This window comes from Esox lucius, chromosome 20, assembly GCF_011004845.1.
Source record: "Esox lucius isolate fEsoLuc1 chromosome 20, fEsoLuc1.pri, whole genome shotgun sequence".
Lineage (NCBI taxonomy): Eukaryota > Metazoa > Chordata > Actinopteri > Esociformes > Esocidae > Esox > Esox lucius.
In genome coordinates, this window is record NC_047588.1 from 30279478 (window position 1) to 30300322 (window position 20845).

General features: G+C 41.6%; 1 protein-coding gene across 2 annotated transcripts; it reads left to right on the forward strand.

Annotated features, from left to right (window-relative positions):
* The first annotated feature begins 14451 nt into the window (after positions 1–14451).
* On the forward strand, positions 14452–19165 carry LOC105018935 (H-2 class II histocompatibility antigen, A-U alpha chain). 2 transcript variants are annotated; one of them, XM_010884752.3, is made up of 4 exons: positions 14452–14819; positions 14969–15217; positions 18040–18321; positions 18437–19165. In XM_010884752.3, exons 1-4 carry the CDS (start codon positions 14756–14758, stop codon positions 18625–18627), a joined length of 786 nt encoding a protein of 261 aa, XP_010883054.2. In that variant the 5' UTR covers positions 14452–14755; the 3' UTR covers positions 18628–19165. The 2 variants fall into 2 exon arrangements, with proteins under 2 accessions (XP_010883054.2, XP_010883055.1); XM_010884753.3 differs by having other exon boundaries at positions 18142–18321.
* The last annotated feature ends 1680 nt before the right edge of the window (positions 19166–20845 follow it).

The window sequence follows — 20845 nt, forward strand, 5'->3', positions numbered from 1 at the left end:
CTCGATCCCAGAACCAAATGTGGTACCAGTTCCTTGGTGGGGCCTGAGATACTCCACTAGCTGGTGGATAAATCAGGGCCAACCTGGTTCTCACCTGTCGGGTGTTGTTCATCCCACACATCCAATACGGCCTGGTCTCTGAAAGGTCCATACTGGGTGTTCGGACAGGTTCCTGGACCACACTAGGTGTTGGTAGAGGCTGGAACACACTGAGCATTGAAAGAGAGTCCAGGACCACAGTGGGAGGTGGGAGAGGTTCCTGATGGACCACACTGAGTGTTTGGAAAGGTTCCTGCTGGACCAAACTGGGTGCTGGAAGAGAGTCCTTGACCACAGTGGGGAATGGGAAAGGTTCCTGCTGTACCACACTGGGTGCTGGAAGAGAGTCCATGACCACAGTGGGGGGTGGGTGAGGTTCCTGAAGGACAACAATGGGTGCTGGAAGAGAGTCCTTGACCTGGGCCTCTCTGGTCCTCAGAAGGTTCAATGGTCTAGTGGGGGTCTCTGAGAGCTCCACCCAGCAAACAGCCTGGCCCAGATTACTAAGGGGCCTACCTTGAAGGGGTGAGGTGCTGGCCCATTGATTGGGTACCATGGGAGGCATCAAGATGTCCATGAAGTCCTGGAAATAAGGAATCTGAAACTTGATGCCCGTCAACATGGTGAGGAAGCTAAATGTGATAGGTTCCTGGAACACACTGGGAGATGAGAGAGGTTTCTGCTGGGTGTCAACTGGGGTCAGCTGAGGCTCCTGGGCACCAGTTTGATGCGTTTCCTGGGCCTCTCTGGTCTTCAGGTGGTTCAGTGATCTAGTGGGGGTCTTGGCTGTGGTCTCTGAGAGCTCCACCCAGCAAACAGCCTGGCCCAGGTTAGTAAGGGGCCTACCTTGAAGGGGTGGGGTGCTGGCCCATTGTTTGGGTACCACGGGAGGCATCAAGATGTCTATGAAGTCCTGGAGATATGTACTCAGAAATTTGATGTCCATCAACCTGGTAAGGAAGCCAAATGTGATGGGTTCCTGGAACACACTGGGCATTGAGAGAGGTTTCTGCTGGGTGTCAACCGGGGTCAGCTGAGGTGCCTGGGCAGCAGTTTGATATGTTTCCTTAGCCTCTTTGGTCCTCAGGAGATTCAGTGGTCCAGCAGGGATCTTGGCAGTGGTCTCTGAGAGCTCCACCCAGCAAACAGCCTGGCCCAGGTTAGGTAGTGGCCTGCCCTGCAGGGGTGGGGTGCTGGCCCATTGTTTCGGCACCAAGGGAGGCATCAAGATGTCCATGAAGTCATTCAAAAAATATGGTTCATTCAACTTGATTACCGTCAACATGGTAAGAAACCAAAGTGCCTTAAAAAATCTCTTCATAATTTCAGAAGCAGCAAATTCGTATCGACAAAGTAAATAGTATACACACGCTTGGAAGATAGTTCAGTTCTGAGAATTATTTTCAGCCAGGCGTCTTTATTGTCATGTGTAATGGAATGCTTGTCTATGATGTCACAGATGGCCCATCATCCTGTGATCTTGAATGGTAAAAGTTACAATTCTAATTAAAAATTGTATGTTAAGGACATGAAAGGATGGGTGTCTCTGCGACATCATTAACAAGTTATTGATCTAAATGAAGGCAAACAACTTTAGCTTGTACATTTCGTTTGCATACCATCTTGCATACCATTTTGTATAACATTTTGTCACAGAATTTGAAGCCTTGTTAACTCCCCCAAAGAACACAGTTTGCATGAAATAAACCAGTGATAGTCCTTTTAATAAAATCAACTAAACGTTGTGATGTGCTTGCAAAGCATTTATGTTTGTATAACACTTTATTAGAATGCTGTATGCAACTTATATGGCATATGCTCGCAGTTGTCCATTTAAAAAGAACTTTACATCAATCTACAGTACGTAGATCTGGGTCTGTATTTATAAAGCGTCTGAGGTCAAATCAGATTGCCCGTGTGTGTGTGTAATCAATCAATCAATCAATCAAATGTATTTATAAAGCCCTTTTTACAACAGCAGTTGTCATAAAGTGCTTTTTAGAAACAACCGGCTTTAAACCGCAAGGAGCAAACATAATCATACTGGTGTGTCTAATAGTAACAATAGAAGGAGCTTGTATAGCAGCTGTCATAGAATCTCGTCCGGCTTAAACGGCAAAAAACAAACAGCAGTAGATCATGAAGTCAAATGATGTATACCATCTCGGTAAATACTGCGACTGGCTACAAAATGTCGTAGCCAGATGCCCAAACTAGATCAGAGTCAAGAGCTGTAGTACTCGAGTCCGGTCTCCAGATTGGTCTCGGACTGTGAGGACTCGTATATACTTCCCGAGAACAGCCTAGTAATAATCAGCCCAAACTTATCAAAATGAGTCCCCGTTAATATTCATAAAAGGCTCCCAATATTGGATTATTGTGATAACGCGGGCAATATGGCTGTGGATGTTGTTGGTGCGTGTCTCCCCCGCTCCCTTTATCAAAGCCGGGTTAGCCCACTTTCCAAATCGATTCCACTTCCTTTTAATCAATTAAACCGATCTCTCTTGAAATCCATGTCATGATTTTCCCTTTACCTTTGTACTGGAGTCCCGTGAGTGAATTGGAAGCGAGAGATCCGATCTCTGACAGACCTGACTTTGCCTTATATAGATGGTAAGTGTCCACTTTTCAACTAACTTACCTTTATCGGTAAGATTATGACAAGGTGCTTGCCCATTTCACTAGAATTTTGACTTGAATTATTTGAATTATTATATTTCGAAACTTTGTTTGGAATACAGTACAACTGGGATGGATGGACCCTTGACAAGCTAGCTACTGACCGCTTATATCCCGAACAGGCTAGATAGAACGGATTGTCTACAGCACAGTAGACTATCGTTAGCTGCAGTGGCTAGCATCCTGTGAGATAGCTTGTTGTGCCATTTGTTTTCGGAAATGGGTTACTAAGCGCTGGTTATCTTATATTGCTCTGAAATGTTAATTTTTTCCTTCATAACTTTCATCTTTTTCTTTGGTTTGTGATGGCATTGTCATTTTATTTTGCCGCAATGCACGAACGATAATGAACAAGACAAAGACAGCAGCTGATATCTGAAACTTTGCAAAACGTTGCTGGAAATTTAGGCCATTATTAACAGAGTAATAGTTTATTCATCATGGTCTGTAATAAAGGAGACCACCTTGGCAGTAATAGAGCTGAAACTTCTATTTTATGGGAATGTCAACTATGTAAACTCAGCAAAAAAAGAAACGTCCTCTGACTTTCAACTGTTTTTACTTTCAGTAAACTTAATGTGTGTAAATATTTGTATGAACCACTTTCACAATAACTGCTTCTCTTAGTTTGTTTTCAATCTTCAATCAGGGATAAATGGAAAATAAGATATTTTTTGATGCGCCAACAAAGCATTGACTGTGACACGGGACAATTTGGATGCACTTTCTTTCTTGGTCCTGTGGCACCTCTTGTCGCTATATAGAGCACATAAATACCTGGATGAACCAAAATTGTCAACAATTAAACCAAGATAAATCAGAGATTATTGTGTTTGGGCAACAAAAATAAAAGAACTAGTATTAGTAAATAGATGGATTCATCAAAACAGCATTCCATAATCTTAAAAATATAGCCAGAAACCAAGGCTTGATGTACCAAAAACACCAAGAAAATCTCATCCATGCTTTTATCTTTAGTAAGGTTGACTACTATAACTGGACTCCCCAAAAAGACTGAAACAACTGCAGCTCATTCAGAATGCTGCTGCTAGAATGTTAACCAGGATCAAGAGAGCTGAGCACATCACTCCGGTCCTTAAATCTTTGCACTGGCTTCCAGTGAGTTACAGAATAGATTTTAAAGTGGGGCATTTAGTTTATAAATCATGTGACCACACCATCTGTAGTATCCACACAGACCTCCAGATATACACCCACACCTGCACTGATATACCATGTACAAAAGAGCCAGTCACTTTATAACATCCAAGACTTTTCAAGTTCTTTGAAAACCCTATGTTAGACAAGTTTGTCGCAACCTGTTTTCACCAGGGCACATGGCGCCAACGTGCCAGACTGGTGAAGGGACCGGGGAAGGGACCGGGGAAGGAGTTGACTAATTTCTCCTTTTCACCATTGCACAATGGCGCCAACGCGACTGTAAAAACGGTTGGCTGGTAAGCCCTCACCCGTCTGAGCGGTTGGCTGAGAATGCCCCCCACCCTCTATTCGCTGAAGCCGTTTCGGAAGGTTCAGGTCCTCTACAGGGCGTCCGGTAAGAACGAGACGGATGGTTTACTGTATAATACTTTTATTCCTCCACTTCTTGACCACCACACATTGAGCACACTCACACTCTATCATGCTTCACCGCAACTGAACTGGTTGTGGACTTGTTTGTAAAGCTGAACTGCTTGGGATTCTATGAATTATAAACCATGTAAGTACAATTAGGAGGGCTGTATGCGTAGTATGCAAACAGGGTTCACTGCCCAGGGGCGACTGGTCATTAGGGGCAGGTGGGGCACCGCCCCACCTGTTGTCAACAGAAAGAACTGCAACAACATTTTTATTTCCTATAATTTATTATCTATGAATATAACATCTTCCTAAATTGCATATCATTTGTGTTAGGATTTTATTTCATGTTCACTGGTCCCTGCCTTGCTGCTTCAGACTGCTTTCTGCCGATTCTAGTTTGCAGTAGTATGCCATAGGCTAAGCGTGAATGTGGGGCTAGCCCCTCTCTCACAATGCAATGTACATTGTACGTGTGAAAATATGAATATGCATGCTCAGAATGTTAGTGTGATCAATTGGAGATAAGTGATGCAATAAGTGATGCCGAGTGGGGCTGACAGCCGGTAGCACTACTACAGCATCATTTCGTATTTAAGAACAGATTGGCTGTCTGCCTGTCTGGCGCAAACATTAGTCGGCAAGAAGAGCGAGAAGGGTAGATTGTCTTAGCTAGCTTGTTAGCTTCACAAACGCCAGATAACTAGAGAATATTAATAAAGTGGATTTCATACTCGAGAACCCTGTCTCTGTTAAGATCCATCCATGAGAACAACCTAGAGGAGGCTTTTGCTGAGACCGTCAGTCTGCTGATAATTATCATAACAACACCTATGATGACATCCGAGTCAGAGAGGAACTTTTCCACCTTGAAGAGGATAAAAACTTCACTCGCAATACCATGGGACAGCCCCGACTCAACGCATTGGCCTTGTTGTCCATCGAAAGCCAGTTGATTCAGTAGCTACATGACTTAATTCCCAAAGTCACTGCTATGTCACCTTTCTCTTCAAGTGAGCCCTCAGCCTTGGTGAGTGAAAGCATATTTTATCATCCTGCCTTTGTGGTGCTGGTCCGTGCATTGGTCATATTTTTGTGCTGGATCGATTGATATAGATGGTGAGGAGTGACAATGTGTCCATGCTTATCTATTAAGGTTGTTGTCATAGAATGGATCTGTATCCCTAAAAAGTAGTCTTTCCGCTTGGTTGATGGCTTCAGAGGTGTTGTGCTCATTGCTGTTCGCGTATGGCTCTGTAGGAACATTGGTTATGAGCTTGGTGGCATTCCATATTTAGGTTTGTAAATGTGACAGTGGTAATTATACATGTGGGTGAGAGAGAAGGAGAGCAATTACACAAGAAGGTCTCTCTCTCTCCAGTATGTGTACTACAACACCTGGTAGAAGCAAGCCGCTCTGTCGTTAAAGTGTTTTCTGGAGCCAAGCTATTTGTTGATTTGTTAAATAAACACATCAGTAGCAATAGGGAGTTTTTACTGGTATAGCTTTACTGGCATGTATCCTATATTTTCAAATGGTTTGTGCCCCACCAATTTTTTACATATACGTAAAAGCGCCACTGTTAGTTCAATTCAACATCCTCACAAATACTATTAGATGCTGCTGTTTTTTTATGGAAAACATAGTTAGATCCCCAGATGGGATTTATGTGTAATAGGAACAATTTTTATCTCCCCTCAGTGTCGAGAGTCCTAATAATTGTGGTGTTGAAGGACATAAGTTGAATCGGGTAAGAAAATGGGGAACAGGACTTTGTTAGCTAAAAGGTGGAGTAGAATACAGAGTTACAGTTCTGTGATAAAAAAAAAATGTGTGGGGGGAGACATATGCAATTAAGAAACTACAGATACAAGATTGGGGTTTCATATTGGGGTTTAATAGAGTTAGGTAAATATATACCTCTCTAGTTAAGATTCAAACTTTGTGATGTGCAAGATTGCATCTTTGTTTCCCACAATGTAGGAGTCCTGAATCCTAAAGCATTGATACACCTTGTCCAGTGAAGGGGTAGGAGAAAAGGGAGAACCAACACTCGTCCCACTCATACCCAAACGTACAACTCAATTGAAATCAGTTGGAAACCCGTCCGGGCCAGGGGCTTTTCCACACTGAAGGGACATTATTGCGTTGTTGATTTCCTCCAGCGTCAGATTTTGTTCCAATTGTTCTTTAGAGTCAGGGTCAATTGTAGGAATGTTTAGATTAGAAAAAAAAGCATAAAGGTGGTTGTGATCAGGTGTTGAATCTGAAGAATATAATTTAGAATAAAACTCTTTAAAGCAATTGTTAATAGCCTGATGGTCCTCTGTTGAGGAGCCATCAGGTAGCATAATTTGCAAAATAATACGGGACGCCGCTTTTTGGCGGAGTTGACTAGCTAATAGTTTGGAAGGTTTATCCCCCTCTTCATAGAATCTACAACGGGACTTAAAGATGAGCCTCTCCTCTTGGATGGGAGTTAAGAGATACATCTCAGTTTGTAAGCCTACTCTCCTCCCAATCAAATCAGGGGTCGGAGAACCAGATATGAGTCCGTCCAGAGCCTTAATCTCTGAAGATAGCTCCTCAATATTCTTATACTTCATTTTCATAATATAAGCAGAACGAGAAATAACCTGTCCCCTGAGATATGCTTTAAGTGTCTCCCAGAGGCTGAGACGCCATCAGTCCTATTTACCTGCAGAAAGAAATCTATTTGTTCTGTAATGAACTTCACAAAGTCTGAGTCAGCCAGCAGGAGTGTGTCAAGCTGCCATGTCCGTTTCGTCCTCTGAGTCTGAAGAGTTACCTGAATACTAACCGGGGCGTGATCAGAAATAATGATTGGATCATACTTAAAATCTGTAATAACATGAAGCAAATAGGGGTCAACCAAAAAAATGTATCTATCCTGGAAAATGACTTGTGTACATTAGAGTAATACGAATACTCCCTTTTGGTGGGTTGTTTAAATCTCCATGGGTCTATAAGTTTATGTATATCTATGAAAGACTGGATTGTTTGCATAGATTTAGACGGTCTTGGTACAGACTGAGAAGAGCGATCCCAGACAGAGTCCATCACCAGGTTGTAATCACCCGACAATCAAGTGATAACTATCCAGTTTGGGCCGTAAATATTGACTAATCCTAAGCGAAGTTGAAACAGCTCTCCCACAACCATCACATATCTGCCATTCGGGTCTAAGATAGTGTCTGACACGATGAAAGGGATTTTTATGAATGAGTATAGCTACTCCTCTACCTTTGCAGTTAAATTGTGAATGAAACATTTGCCCCACCCAGTCTTTGTGAATTTTAGGCTGGTCTCGATTTTGAAGGTGGGTTTCCTGTAGGAAAGCAATACCAACCCCAAGATATTGTAAGTGAGAGAGAACCCTTTTTCTCTTGATTGCCTGATTCAGACCCTTCATATTCCAACTAATAATTTTTATGTCATCCTTACCCGGGACAAGATGTGAATTACCCTGTGTCATTAGAACCACTCAATTCAGAAATACCTGCTTCTACCCCATTCAGATGACAAAAAAGCCGGGTAGGTGCACAAATTGTATATTGAACAAACGTCACTTCAAAACTACGACATATAACACATAAAAAAGCCTTAAGAAGGCTATCCCCCCCAGAAAATTGCAAACTACTGCGAACCTGCATTTGCGTGCTACCCGCAATGAGGGATACCTTTTTCAACCATTAATGAACCTCTCCAACAGTATAGTAAATGTCCTGTGACATAATTTCACATTATAGAAACCATGATAGCCATAGATTTTAGAAAGTCACTGTAGGGAGACCGGTGGTGATCATAAAATAATAATAAAATAAAATAAAGAATGTAGGAGGGCATACATAAATAGCGTTACGTGTGATGTGTATACACACCTTCACACACAAAACGTTCACTGCCACTATGAACAATGCTAACAAGGTAATACTATAAAAATAGAAAATACTGTCAGAAAATATGACAGAATAACCATATCTTATTGATACCACCATCTCTTTTAAATGTTTATTGGTGTCACAACAGGTGGTGTAGTGCAGTGTTGCTTGGACAAGGAACTAGGTGCAGGCAGGGGTAGTCGGTGTGGATACTTTAATTGATAAGAAATAAACAAACACCGAGCACAAAACACACAAAGTAAAGGGATGACTAAAGCAGCAAAAAACGACAATATGAAATAACACAAGTACTTACAATAACGGCAACATACATGACAAGAACAATGAGCCACAATGTGGGGAGCAGAGGGGAAACATACATACAAATTAGCTAGATTGGGACCTGGTGTGGAAGATTGGAAACATGTGACAGTCCGGGATGTGTTCGTGAGAATATGGGAACTTGTGAAAATATGGCACGGTGGCGCTGCTGCTCACCGCACCATGACAATTGGCGCCAGTGACCCGATCATCAACATTACCTCAATCACCATTTTCCGCAGCGTGTGAGGCGGGGGGTCCGTTATCATCAATCACATTATTATTGATGTAGGCCAGCGTCTCCGCAGGGTCGGTGAACTTCATACGTTTCCCGTCGTGTGTTTCACTGCAGAGTGGCTGGATAGTAGAGGCCGAACTGGATCTTTGCGGCGTGGAGCTTCTTTTTGGACTCGGAGAAGGCTGTGCGTCGTTTGTTGACATCCGGGCTGTAGTCAGGAAGTATGTGAAATCTTGATCCGTTGAAAGAGAGAGGGCCCTTCTGTCTGGCGAGGCTTGGGATCAACTCTTTAGTTTGAAAGTGATGGAGCTTGACAATGAATGGCCGTGGCCTATTGTCGCCGTCTGCTGGTTTCGTGGCCAAACTCCTGTGGGCTCTATCCACCGACGGCGGCTTCTCAAATCTGTCTTCCCCAAGCACATCGATGAGTAATTTGGTGATGAATTCTGTTGGTCGTGGGCCCTTCGGATATCCCCACAATGCGTATATTCTGCTGTCTAGTGTATTTTTCCAAGTACGCCACCTTCTCCCTCAAAGCATCGTTCTCTAGCCAGCGAAGTTTGGGAAGCTTCCACGCTGCTCAGTCTCTTGTCGAACTCATTCAGCCCGTCCTCCACCTCAGTAATCCGTTGGCCACACACACTCAGGATCGAATGTAGAGAGGCAATAGACGCCCGGTTCTCCTCCCGAAACGAGTTTATAGAGGCTTGCACAGCAGTAACTTCATTCGCCAGCGCGTCCATGTTGTTAGCATTATCACCTTTTTCTGCGCTAACGCTAGCCGAGGAGTCCGAATCGCCACGTGCTGTGGGTTTCCCACTTTGTTGTTTGGCCGGTTTGGGAGGCATTCATCCACTCATAAGGTAGTAAAGTCACTTAGTGTGTGTTTCCAACGGAGTTTGGACGGTTACGAGGTCCAAAATGTATACATTTGATAGATTTCTGCGGGAGCTATCGAAGACACGTCTACTCACTATTCATGTTCAAGCGCGCCCCCCGAAGAAACAGCATTTTGAGGCAGTGAAAGGTCTGAATGCAGCCCGAGCGAGAATGCAGGTGTATGATCAAGGGGCCATAGAAGAAGAGCAGAAAGACATACTGGAACATGAGATGGGAGCAGATAACCAAGTGCCTGCCCAGTATGTCTCCCGCACCACAAGCTGTAACCATCCTCTCAAATGAAAGTACAACAGAGCTTGTTGAGGTGCTGACTAGTGCTTTAAGTCCAAACAGAATTCCAATTCCTGAACCTTCATTATTCAGTGGCGATCCATTGAAATACAATGACTGGAAACTCTCCTTTGAAACATTGATAGACCAGAAGAACATTCAGGACAAGGAGAGAGAACTACCTCTGTAGATATGTAAGTGGACAAGTTAAAAAAGCGGCTATTTCCTACTCCAAACTGAATCTTCCTATGTCGCTGCATGGAAGATTTTGGAGGAGCGATATGGAAACCCATTTTCAATTGCAAAATCGTACAGAGACAAGCTCCAAGCCTGGAGCATACTTTGCACAAATACAGGAAGTTCATAGATAAAGCAGTCTCATTCAGAATCCAATTTGTTCAAGCCAAAAGGCTATGCTTTGGTTGTCTCAAGTCTGGTCACTACACAAAGAGCTGCAAGAGTAGATGTGTTTGCAACATGTGCCACAATGTTGCAAACACATACCTGTCTGCATGAAGAGCGAGCCAAAGAACAAAGACCACCACAAGGCAAACACAATCCAGGTCAAGAAAGGTACAAGGAAAGGCCTCAATCAACACAATACAAAGATACAACCGCAGCCGCTACTTCAAATAGAGTAATACAGGATGAAGCTAACACGCAAATGGCTGCAATAGTCCCTGTCTGGCTTTCATCCACAACTCAGCCAGCTCAAGAAGTACTTGTGTATGCTTTGTTGGATTCCCAAAGTGACACAACCTTTATCCTAAGTGATGTAGCTGAAGCATTGTAAGCAAACAAAGAACATGTCAAGCTCAAGCTCTCTACTATGACCTCAAGAACCAAAGTAGTAAGCTCTCAAAGAGTAGAAGACCTACAATTTCGAGGTTTTTTCTCTGGTGAGAAGATCTCCTTACCGCCAGTCTACAAGCGTGAGTTTATTCCAGCAAACAGAACTCTCATACCAACAGATGCAACAGCAAAAGCTTGGTCCCATTTAGAGCACCTCCAAGAAAAGTATTGTATGACATGAAATAATATATAAATAAAAAATGCAACTCATTGACCCTCAACAACGACATCTGTCCCAGAAAACACGACAACCCACAAAAATAGGGTAAAAAACAGTGGCAGCAGTTAGAGTAATCATACTGGTGTGTCTAATAGTAACAATAGAAGGAGCTTGTATAGCAATTGTCATAGAATCTCAGTGAGCTTAAATGGAAAAAAACTAACAGCAGAAGGTCATGATGTCAAATGATAAATACCTTCTCTGTAAATAATGCGACTGGCTATAAAATATCATAGCCAGATGTCCAAACTATAGGCCCCTCTTCCTCAGTATTCCTATCTTATATTCTTTTTGTAGCTTTTTTTATCCATCAGTATATATTTTAATGTCTTCAACTTTTCTTTTAATAAAGGGAATATGAATGAACAAACATTCATTTTGTGTTTGAAAAAAGTTTTGCAACACAATATACATGCTCACTTACAGGGATGTAAACAAAATTACAGGGATGTAAACAACATTTTCTATTTTATATAGATGCACTTAATGACAGGCTGGGACATTTCTATAGGACCATTCTAGATACTGATTTCAAGTCATAAACATGTTACCAACTCTTGACCATTTGCATTTATATTTCTTTCAATGTAGATTATTGAATCCTTGTTTCATGTGGATAGTTTGTGATTTCCCTGTGAAGAGTTTGAGCAAGGGTCTGATTTGCCTACAAATAGAAAATGTCAGCTATTCAACCCTTTCCCTTTCTTCAGGGAACCTGGTCTGAGAGACTTGTCAGCTGATTATTAAGCCCTTGATTGTGGATTTGGGAGTTCATTTTCAAGGCTACAACTAAATTATGAAGCATCTGGTCCCTGAAAGGGTTTGATTCATCTGAAAAACTTGAACATTTGAAAACAGAATTCTCTACATTAACTTCTGAATTCACTGTAAAGAATACACAAAGCTCATTTAAAAATTATTTTACCGATGTTGTAAAGATTATCCTAAATTAACAGTTTGGAACCTAATTCTAACAATTTGACGTACTAATGAGAATGTGCAAACAGCCTTGTACAGTTGTGCTCATAGGTCTGCATACCCTGGCAGAAATTGTGAAACTTTGGCATTGATTTGGAAAATATGACTGATCATGCAAAACAACTGTCTTTTATTTAAGGATAGTGATCATATGAAGCCATTTATTATCACACAGTTGTTTGGCTCCTTTTTAAATCATAATGATATAAGAAATCTCCCAAATGGCCCTGATCAAAACTTTACATATCCTTGAATGTTTGACCTTGTTACAGACACAAGGTGACACACAGGTTAAAATGGCAATTAAAAATGTAGTTCCTTCACCTGTGGCTTTTTAAATTGCAATTAGTGTCTGTGTATAAATAGTCAATGAGTTTGTTAGCGCTCATGTGGATGCACTGAGCAGGCTAGATACTGAGCTATGGGGAGCAGGAAAGAACTGTCAAAAGACCTGCATAACAAGGTACTGGATCTTAATAAAGAGGGTAAAGGATATAAAACGATTATTATAAGCAAATGCCAGTCAGTACTGTTCAATCACTTAAGAAGTGGAAAATTCAGGGATCTCTTGATACTACGCCAAGGTCAGGTAGACCAAGAAAGATTTCAGGCAAAACTGAAGAATTGTTCAGGATTTAAAGGAAAACCCACAGGTAACCTCAGGAGAAATACAGGCTGCTCTGGAAAAAGATGGTGTGGTTGTTTCAAGGAGCACAATACGACGATACTTGAAAAAATATTGCTGCATGGTTGAGTTGCCAGAAAGAAGCTCTTACTCCGCCAATGCCACAAAAAGGTGGAGTTGAATACTACTGATGTAGAGTGATGTCTGATTATCTGTCAGCGAATATGGTTATTTCCCTGCTTTACTTCTGAAATGTTCTGCAAATGTTCATATTAACACACTTTCCTTTTGATTAGGACTGTTGAATTGCGATCAATAATAGTTATAATTGCAAGCAACAACATTGACTCACCATCAGACAGTACTTTACAAAACTCTACACACAACTTTATCTCTATAGCTGACAAACTGTCACCATGTAGTCAGTCAGAAAATACAGCCAGAGATGTAGATGGACATTTCTGGGCCAGCTCAGAGACAGGTTGCTGAGGCAGAACAAACATAAATGTTCATGACTATAACCCTATACACCTGTGAACACTTTTCCATTCTGGAAAAGTGTGCAATGTTGAATAAAATGTCCCTCCCTCTCTGTATTCTTCAGCATACTCCCTAGACATCATTTACAGTCTATTATATAAAAGGCAATGAAGGAAAGAAAAAGGTGCAGTGGTCTCATAATAGTTTCCGGAGCTGTATGTCATGAACCAGTCTTGCCTGTAACAACTCTCACGACCCTGGTCATTTCTTCCCCTGAAGAGAGAGATGGAAGCCTGTGTTCTCTAAACACCGCTACCGTGGAGATGCCATGAAACCTTATTTTAGAAAAAGAGGAGGAAAGGCATAGAAAAGGGAACTGATGATGTAAATTATTATTTACACCATCAGTTCCCTTTTCTATACCTTTCCTCTTCTAAAACCAGACCCGTGAGCCACAATATTTCATATAATCACCTGTTTCCCGAGTACTTATATTCACACAATAAACCCCTGACTGAACAATTATACAGATGTGTCCAATATTACTTAAACGGTAGAAAAAGTCTACAGCTATGCAACACTGCATGTGTTTTATTATCTGTTGTGATGTGGCAGTGGAAATGAGCAAAAGGTAACAAAAGCAAAGAGTGGCAAGACCAAAATGGAGCTTTATGGTCACAACCATGTGTGGACAGGGGGTCAACAAGGCCTATAGTGAACAGAATACCATCCCCATTGTGAAGCATGGTGGGGGCTCCCTGATGTTTTGGGGGGGTGTGAGCTCTAAAGGCATGGGAAATCTTATGAATATGTATGGGAAAATGAATTCCGCATGTTATCAGAAAATACTGGCAGACAATTTGCATTCTTCTGCGTGAAAGCTGCGCAAGGGACGCTCTTGGACCTTCCAGCACGACAATGATCCTAAGCACAAGGCCAAGATGACCCTCCAGTGGTTACAGCAGAAAAAGGTGAAGGTTGTGGAGCGCCCATCACAGTCTCCTAAATTTAATATCATCGAGCCACTCTAGGGAGATCTCAAACGTGCGGTTCATGCTTGACCTGAAAGCATTTTGCCAAGATGAATGGGCAGCTAAACCACCGGAAAGAATTCGGGGCCTCATAGACAACTATTACAAAAGACTGCATGCTGTCATTGATGCTAAAGTGGGTAATACACAAAATTAAGAATTAAGGGTATGCAGACTTTTGAACAGGGATCAGTTCGTTTTTTTTCTTTGTTGCCATGTTTTGTTTTATGATTGTGCCATTCTGTTATGACCTACAGTTAAGTGTGAATCTCATAAGAAATAAAATACACTCATGTTTTCTTTACAAATGGTATCTATTAACAATTCTCCAAGGGTATGCGAACATTTGAGCACAACTGTATATCTGACATGATTGTGAGCTATGGCTTTAGCACTCCGTATGACCCAGTTACCTCGAAGTAATGTCTGCCAAATAAAAATAGCTTACATAGTTTACATTCAGTGACTTCGAGCTGGTGAAGGAAGTGTTTTCGAAAAGGGCAACGACTTCTTTTCTACCTACCTACTGTGTTGTCAGAACAGATTTAATGTTTCTTATTGGTTCTTCATAATAATTAGTGAAGTACAACAGTTTACAGTACTCTCTCAAACACAGAGGTGACTTCGTGAAAGAGAGCATGAGGATGAACATCTTTGTGATTATATTGATTCTAAGTGGAACAGTTTGCACCTCGGCTCAAGGTAATACCTTGATTTTTGTTATCCCCTTATTTTTTAGGCTGTAGTTGACCAGCCTTTTAGCTTTAGTGTTGTATGTCATTTCAATAGATTATTTTCCCTATGAAATACAGACCAAATTTGAAATGTCTGTATTTTTGTTGTCATTTCAGATCATGAATTGTTTGCTACCTTAACGTGCTTTGAGCCTAGCCATCCTGAGTTGGTGGTGATGGTGGATGGTGATGAAGTTGGCTATACCGACTTCCAGAAAGACGAGCCAGTGATGTTGTTACCTACACCAGCGGATATACACATACCTTTTTCAATAGTGAATGCCTACGCTCAATTGAGTGAAATGTGGTGCAAGGAGCGCATTGCATGGGGAGAACTGGCAACACCCAGCATACCACAAGTCAAAGGTACAACAAATTATTTATTGACATACATTTGCGCACAAGCGCGCAAACCAAGCGTGCATCCGTATACTCCAGTACAGTCAAAGGACATAGAACAATACCACACAAAGACACCCAGAAACACAGGAACTTATATATGCGATCTAATGAGGGAATGGACACCAGGTGCGTGCGATAACAAAACATGACAGTGCGGTGGGAGGAGGAGCGGCGTGGCTAGAAGGCCGGCGATGACGCGCACCGAACACCACGTCGCGAGGGGTGGCGCGCGTCCTCCACGCGCGTCCTCGTTATGAGGTGCCATTTGTTAGATTTCCATATAAACACAGGACAATTCTAATTATAATATGAAGCGCATTAGATAAAGATGTTATTTGAAATGGAGTTCCTCACAAACACTCTAGCAGAGGTCGATGTAAATCTGGTGGCTGGTTTCAGTAGACTCCTCGGGCAGGGCTCTGAGGGACTTCATGGGCAACCCTCCGTTCCGTCCCTCGTAGCTTTTTCACCATTGCCTGGCAAGGCAGCAAAGTTTTACGTAGGCCGTTAGAATGTATAATTTGTTACTGTATGAACTCATGACATAGGGTGCTTTCACACCACCATATGCTTTATTCTATCTTCTTCATTAACATCACACCAATGCCCCAAAAGAAGGCTGGCAAGTTCTGGAACCTTCCAGAGGCAGCCCCACATCTACTCAGCTGTAACTCATCAAGATCATGTCAACTGAAGGTTCTTGATGAGCAGGCTGTGGGAAGAGACAGAACAGATGCTGCTAAAGGCCATGTGTCGGGGGAACTATCTGGAGCCGAAAAGGAGAAGAATGGCTGCAACGGAGGGCTGAAAGCTCGTGTCCCCAAGCCATGCTGCCCTCACAGCTGTTTGACCCCAGCAAGATGGTCTAGGAAGGCAACAGACAGCTCGGCAAAGAAGGGTTGAGAGACTGATGACTGCCAGAGCGCATTTCTCACAAACCACCACCATGAGGACATTTTTGTTGTGGTGAATTACTCCCCTCACATCCTCAGTGTCCACCTATGTTTTCTTTTGTAGGGCTTGTTTATATTATGCTTAATTTTCCAAGACATATCAAAGAAGAAAAGAAAAGCAAGCAAGTAAGTTCATTTATATAGCACAATTCATACATAGAAGCAACTCAATGTTTTACAATGAAAAGAAGAATATACAAAAAACTGTCAGATTGTTACAATTCTCTAACCACTCTCCACCCCGGGATCTCAGTCCTTGAACTCCAGCGCTCGGATGAACCCGTCAGTTCCTTTTTGAGATAATCATTGCATCGATGTCTTATCCGGCAGTCTCCAGGGGGACATTTATGCCATGTCTGTACATGCATTTAATATTCATCCTCAATGAATAGAAGCTCCCAGAACGTCACGGTATCTCAATCCTCGCGCTCCAGCGCTCGGATAAACCCATCAGTTCCTTTTGTGAGATAATACCCTACATCGATGTCTAAACAGTAAATTAAGATAGTGCTTAATTTGAAAATTTAGAGGTCCTGGATCACAAAGTGATGGCGGATCGTATAAATCTTTGGAAGGAACGAGAACAGGAATAAGGTATCGAAAAGCAGAGAGGAGTTTTTTGAAAAATGTCCTTTTCTCCAACTGAGTAGATTAGAAAAACAGCACGTCTTTGCAGGTCTCAACCTGAAGGTTCAAGTGGGGCTCACATTTCACCACCAGTGCATCGGTCCAGACTTGTTTAAGCACATGTATCGCTTGTATCACATGTATCACATTGTTAGTAAAGCTGTCATGTTGTGCACTTATTCAGACAGAAAACATTATGTGTCAAATCATGTGTATGTCCCAATAGGTACTGGATAAGAGTCACCATGTCCCGGATCTGGATCCGGAGGTCCTGGATCCAGGTCCGTCTGGATCTGGCATTAATTAAGCACTGGGAAAAGACCAGTTGTGCATGAGTAACAATGACAACAAATACAATACAAGCCTGATAAGGCCCAGCAGATGCTCAGCAGACAGGAACCCCACCTCCTGTGCCATATGTACTCAGAGAAAATCTTGCACTAATTGATTTCAGCACTGTTTGTCACTGCAACTCAAACGGCATGCATCCCAAAAGGATTGGCACCTCATTCCCTCCCTCAGGGAACAAAAGGTATAATCATATCCAAATATTTCCTTTCAGCCAGTCAGTTCACTGCCACTGTAGGGGACAATAAACAATGCAACTGAGACAAGAGGCAAAACAGTGATGGGAGCTCCTTTTTGGTCTGTCACTTCGGTGCCACGGAAGAGAACAGACATGAGTCAAGCATATGACATGAAAACAAATACAATCACGTCTGATAAGGACTTAAAGGTGTGCAGCAGCCAGGAAGCCCATCGGCTATACTATCAAATACCTAACTACAGTTTGTGAAACTTACATGTGTCCAAACCTTTGACTGGTTCTGTATATCCAGGCATTGCATGATCTACAATTACAGAAAGAGAATTTATACATTTTCCATTCATTATCCAATGTCTTTTAGAGTGTTTTGTTATTTAAATATATAGAAAGATAACTTTTGCATTATTGAATTTGCATTTGTTGAAATTAGAAGCATCACCAGAAGCAATTCTTTTTTACATTTATGACAGAGTAAACAGGTACAGAAATGACAAAACATCCGTATCAGCCGATTAGGGAATATGAACGTCGTCGATTGGTATTGGCAAATAATGTTTCTTTTTGATGTATTGATGCATCCCTACTGAATATGACACCAGATCCTGCATTGTCCTTCTCTAAGTCTCTTGTTATTTTTTGGGTTTTGGTGTGTCACCCAGATGCCCCCGAGAGCACCATCTACACAAGAAATGAGGTGGAGCTGGGAGTGAACAACACTCTTATCTGCTTTTTTTATAATTTCTTCCCACCGGCTATCAAAGTCAACTGGACCAAGAATGGCATGGAGGTGACTGGGGGAGCGTCTCTCAGTAGATATCATCCCAATAAAGACGGAACCTTCCACCTGTTCTCCACTTTGAGTTTCACCCCACTGGAGGGGGACATCTACGCCTGCACTGTAGAGCACACAGCCCTGGAGGAACCCAAAACCAGGTCCTGGGGTTAGTATAATTTCTGAATAGCTTTACCATTAATTGTGTGATTCTGTCTAATCTCTCATTTCATCTAACTTGTGAACCTAGCCTTAGGTAATGGCATCTGTCTTCTTGTCCCCAGAGCCTGAGGTCAGTGAATTCAGTGCTGGACCTACTATCTTCTGTGGGGTCTGCCTGACTCTGGGGCTACTGGGTGTGGCCACTGGAACTTTCCTCCTTACCAAACGAAAACCTTGCTTTAAATATTTTTATACACAGACAGGCAGAACAGGAATTTCTTTTGATTTACAGGGTGTTTCAGCAAACCTATAACCTTAACATTATGCATGCAAAACCAATCTTAAATTGGGTGGATGATCCAGCAATCTTACTGTAGCTATCCAATAAACCAACAGCACTCCTTAGAATGCCCTGAGTAGGAACCACCCTCAAACAGTGCAATATTCAGCCTATTAAGCGTTAAACTGCCAAAACATGGCTAGTTAAAATGAATGATAGTGGGTGATCTGACAATTGAACATGTTGAATTAGTTATGTGATAAAGCACAGCTTTTTCCATTTTCAAGTAACCATGTTACCAACCAAATATTCACTGACTAAAAATCACCCCCTCAGTATTGGCGCAGTTATCTACTATGGTGTCATAGCCTATTGTAATATAATGTGATGGTGTTTATCATTTTCAGTGGGACAGTTTCCTTGACCAGCGCAACATTTTAAAGGGGGTAGACTTTGTGTTCAGTTCAATCATTAGTGTGCTAGCTCAGATATGTCATTTGATAGATATTGGGCATGAAAAGGAGCTGAATTACACAATGTATGAGAGTATTAATGATCTCTGTACAAAGGACACTAGGTAGGAAATGCGTTGCCCCATTTCTGATGGTTTCCACACATCCTGTCCATACCTCCTGATAGGAGTTTTTCCATCTGACTGTCATAGACTCTATGAATAGACCCATGGACCGTAGGTTGGCACATACCATTGTGAGGAAACCTGTCTTTACCTGATGATATGCATGTATTTTAGTTCTATTCTCTTGTTAGAGGAGTGGTTTGTTATCTTGTGCTATATGAGGTACCGTATCACAAGCAGTTGGTGTCTACTACTGAGGGGCCTCACACAACCTGATAAGCTGTGGAGCCAAGAAACTTAAGAGGGGACACTATTAGGCCATGTAAGGTTAGGATGTAGAATACACGTATGTGATTGGAAGACAGACAGATATTGGTGGGGATGTGCTGGGGCATAAATACTGTGTCCACTTTGTAATCATTGGAGAGAGATTGAAATGAGAAATGGAAGGTCAACATCATAGCCTCATGCTGAATAAAGATGGCTCTCCCCTGACTTCCGGTTGCATTTATTTTGTTCATGGATCAAACTTGGACAGAATCTAACAAATTAGCTAATTAAGTTACTGGAAATGGTTTTACAATGGCAGACTGACAGTTCCTGTCAATCTTGCCTCCTTTTGCAGTCACTCTTCACAGTATTGTTAATCCCAAAAATTAGATGATGCCAAAAACTATACTTAGTTAAGACTCTGCAGAGAAACCTACTTCGAATGGGAGGTGTTCCAGGTTTCCATGGAGACAAGATTACATGAAATACCCCACACCCTAAACATACCATACATAATTCTAATCCTTAACTGAAACTCAAAAAGAACTGATAGATAAGGCTGAACAAGTTAATCAGAGAAAACCTCATGGTGTCAGTCTAGATTCTAAAAGGTGTTGGATTCCAACTAGATTTATTCCACATTAAACACGAGGCAAATGAGAAGCGGATAGTATACTGTGTACATCATGGGGTCACTATACGGTCACTGAGTAACCTAAACCTTTTGAACTCTTAAAACATATACGGTGTGGACAGGGCATAATAAACAGTGAAGGGTTGAGAGGAAGATGAATTGCGCTACAGGTGAAGGTCAGTCCCATATCAAAACAAACAATGTGGTGTCTCTGTGCATATTAAATATATCTGCATTTCTGTGGGGAGCTCAGAGTAAGTCAGAGATTGAAGACAGAACAAGTTCTATCAGTATACTACAAGACCATGAATAAATATCACTGTCCTCAACAGTGCTTTAGTGCAGTTTCTTTTAGTGTTTAAGTCTGAAATACTGTTTTCAGCTTAATCTCACCAAGGTCATGGTCAAAGCATATTTAATGGTCAAAGCATATTTCTTTTAATAACAGAGTATACACATTACAGATGTTTTAACAAAACTATTTTCATATATGAAAAAAGCTCTAAAAAGGATAAATAGTGCAGCATTTGAAACATTTCACAAAGCAAAAATAAGTTTAACTATTCTTTACAAACATACTTTTTTGAGTGCAACTTTCAAAGTGATCTAAATTTATTGGCATTCGAACTTGAGCTAATTTTGCATCTAATTATGTCTCTGGGTTCCAAGAAAACCATATATAGAAACTACCCTTGGTGTACGAATAATTACCTATTAATATATTTCTTACCATGAAGCTTTCCCAAATAGTTGATACATTTGACAGATGT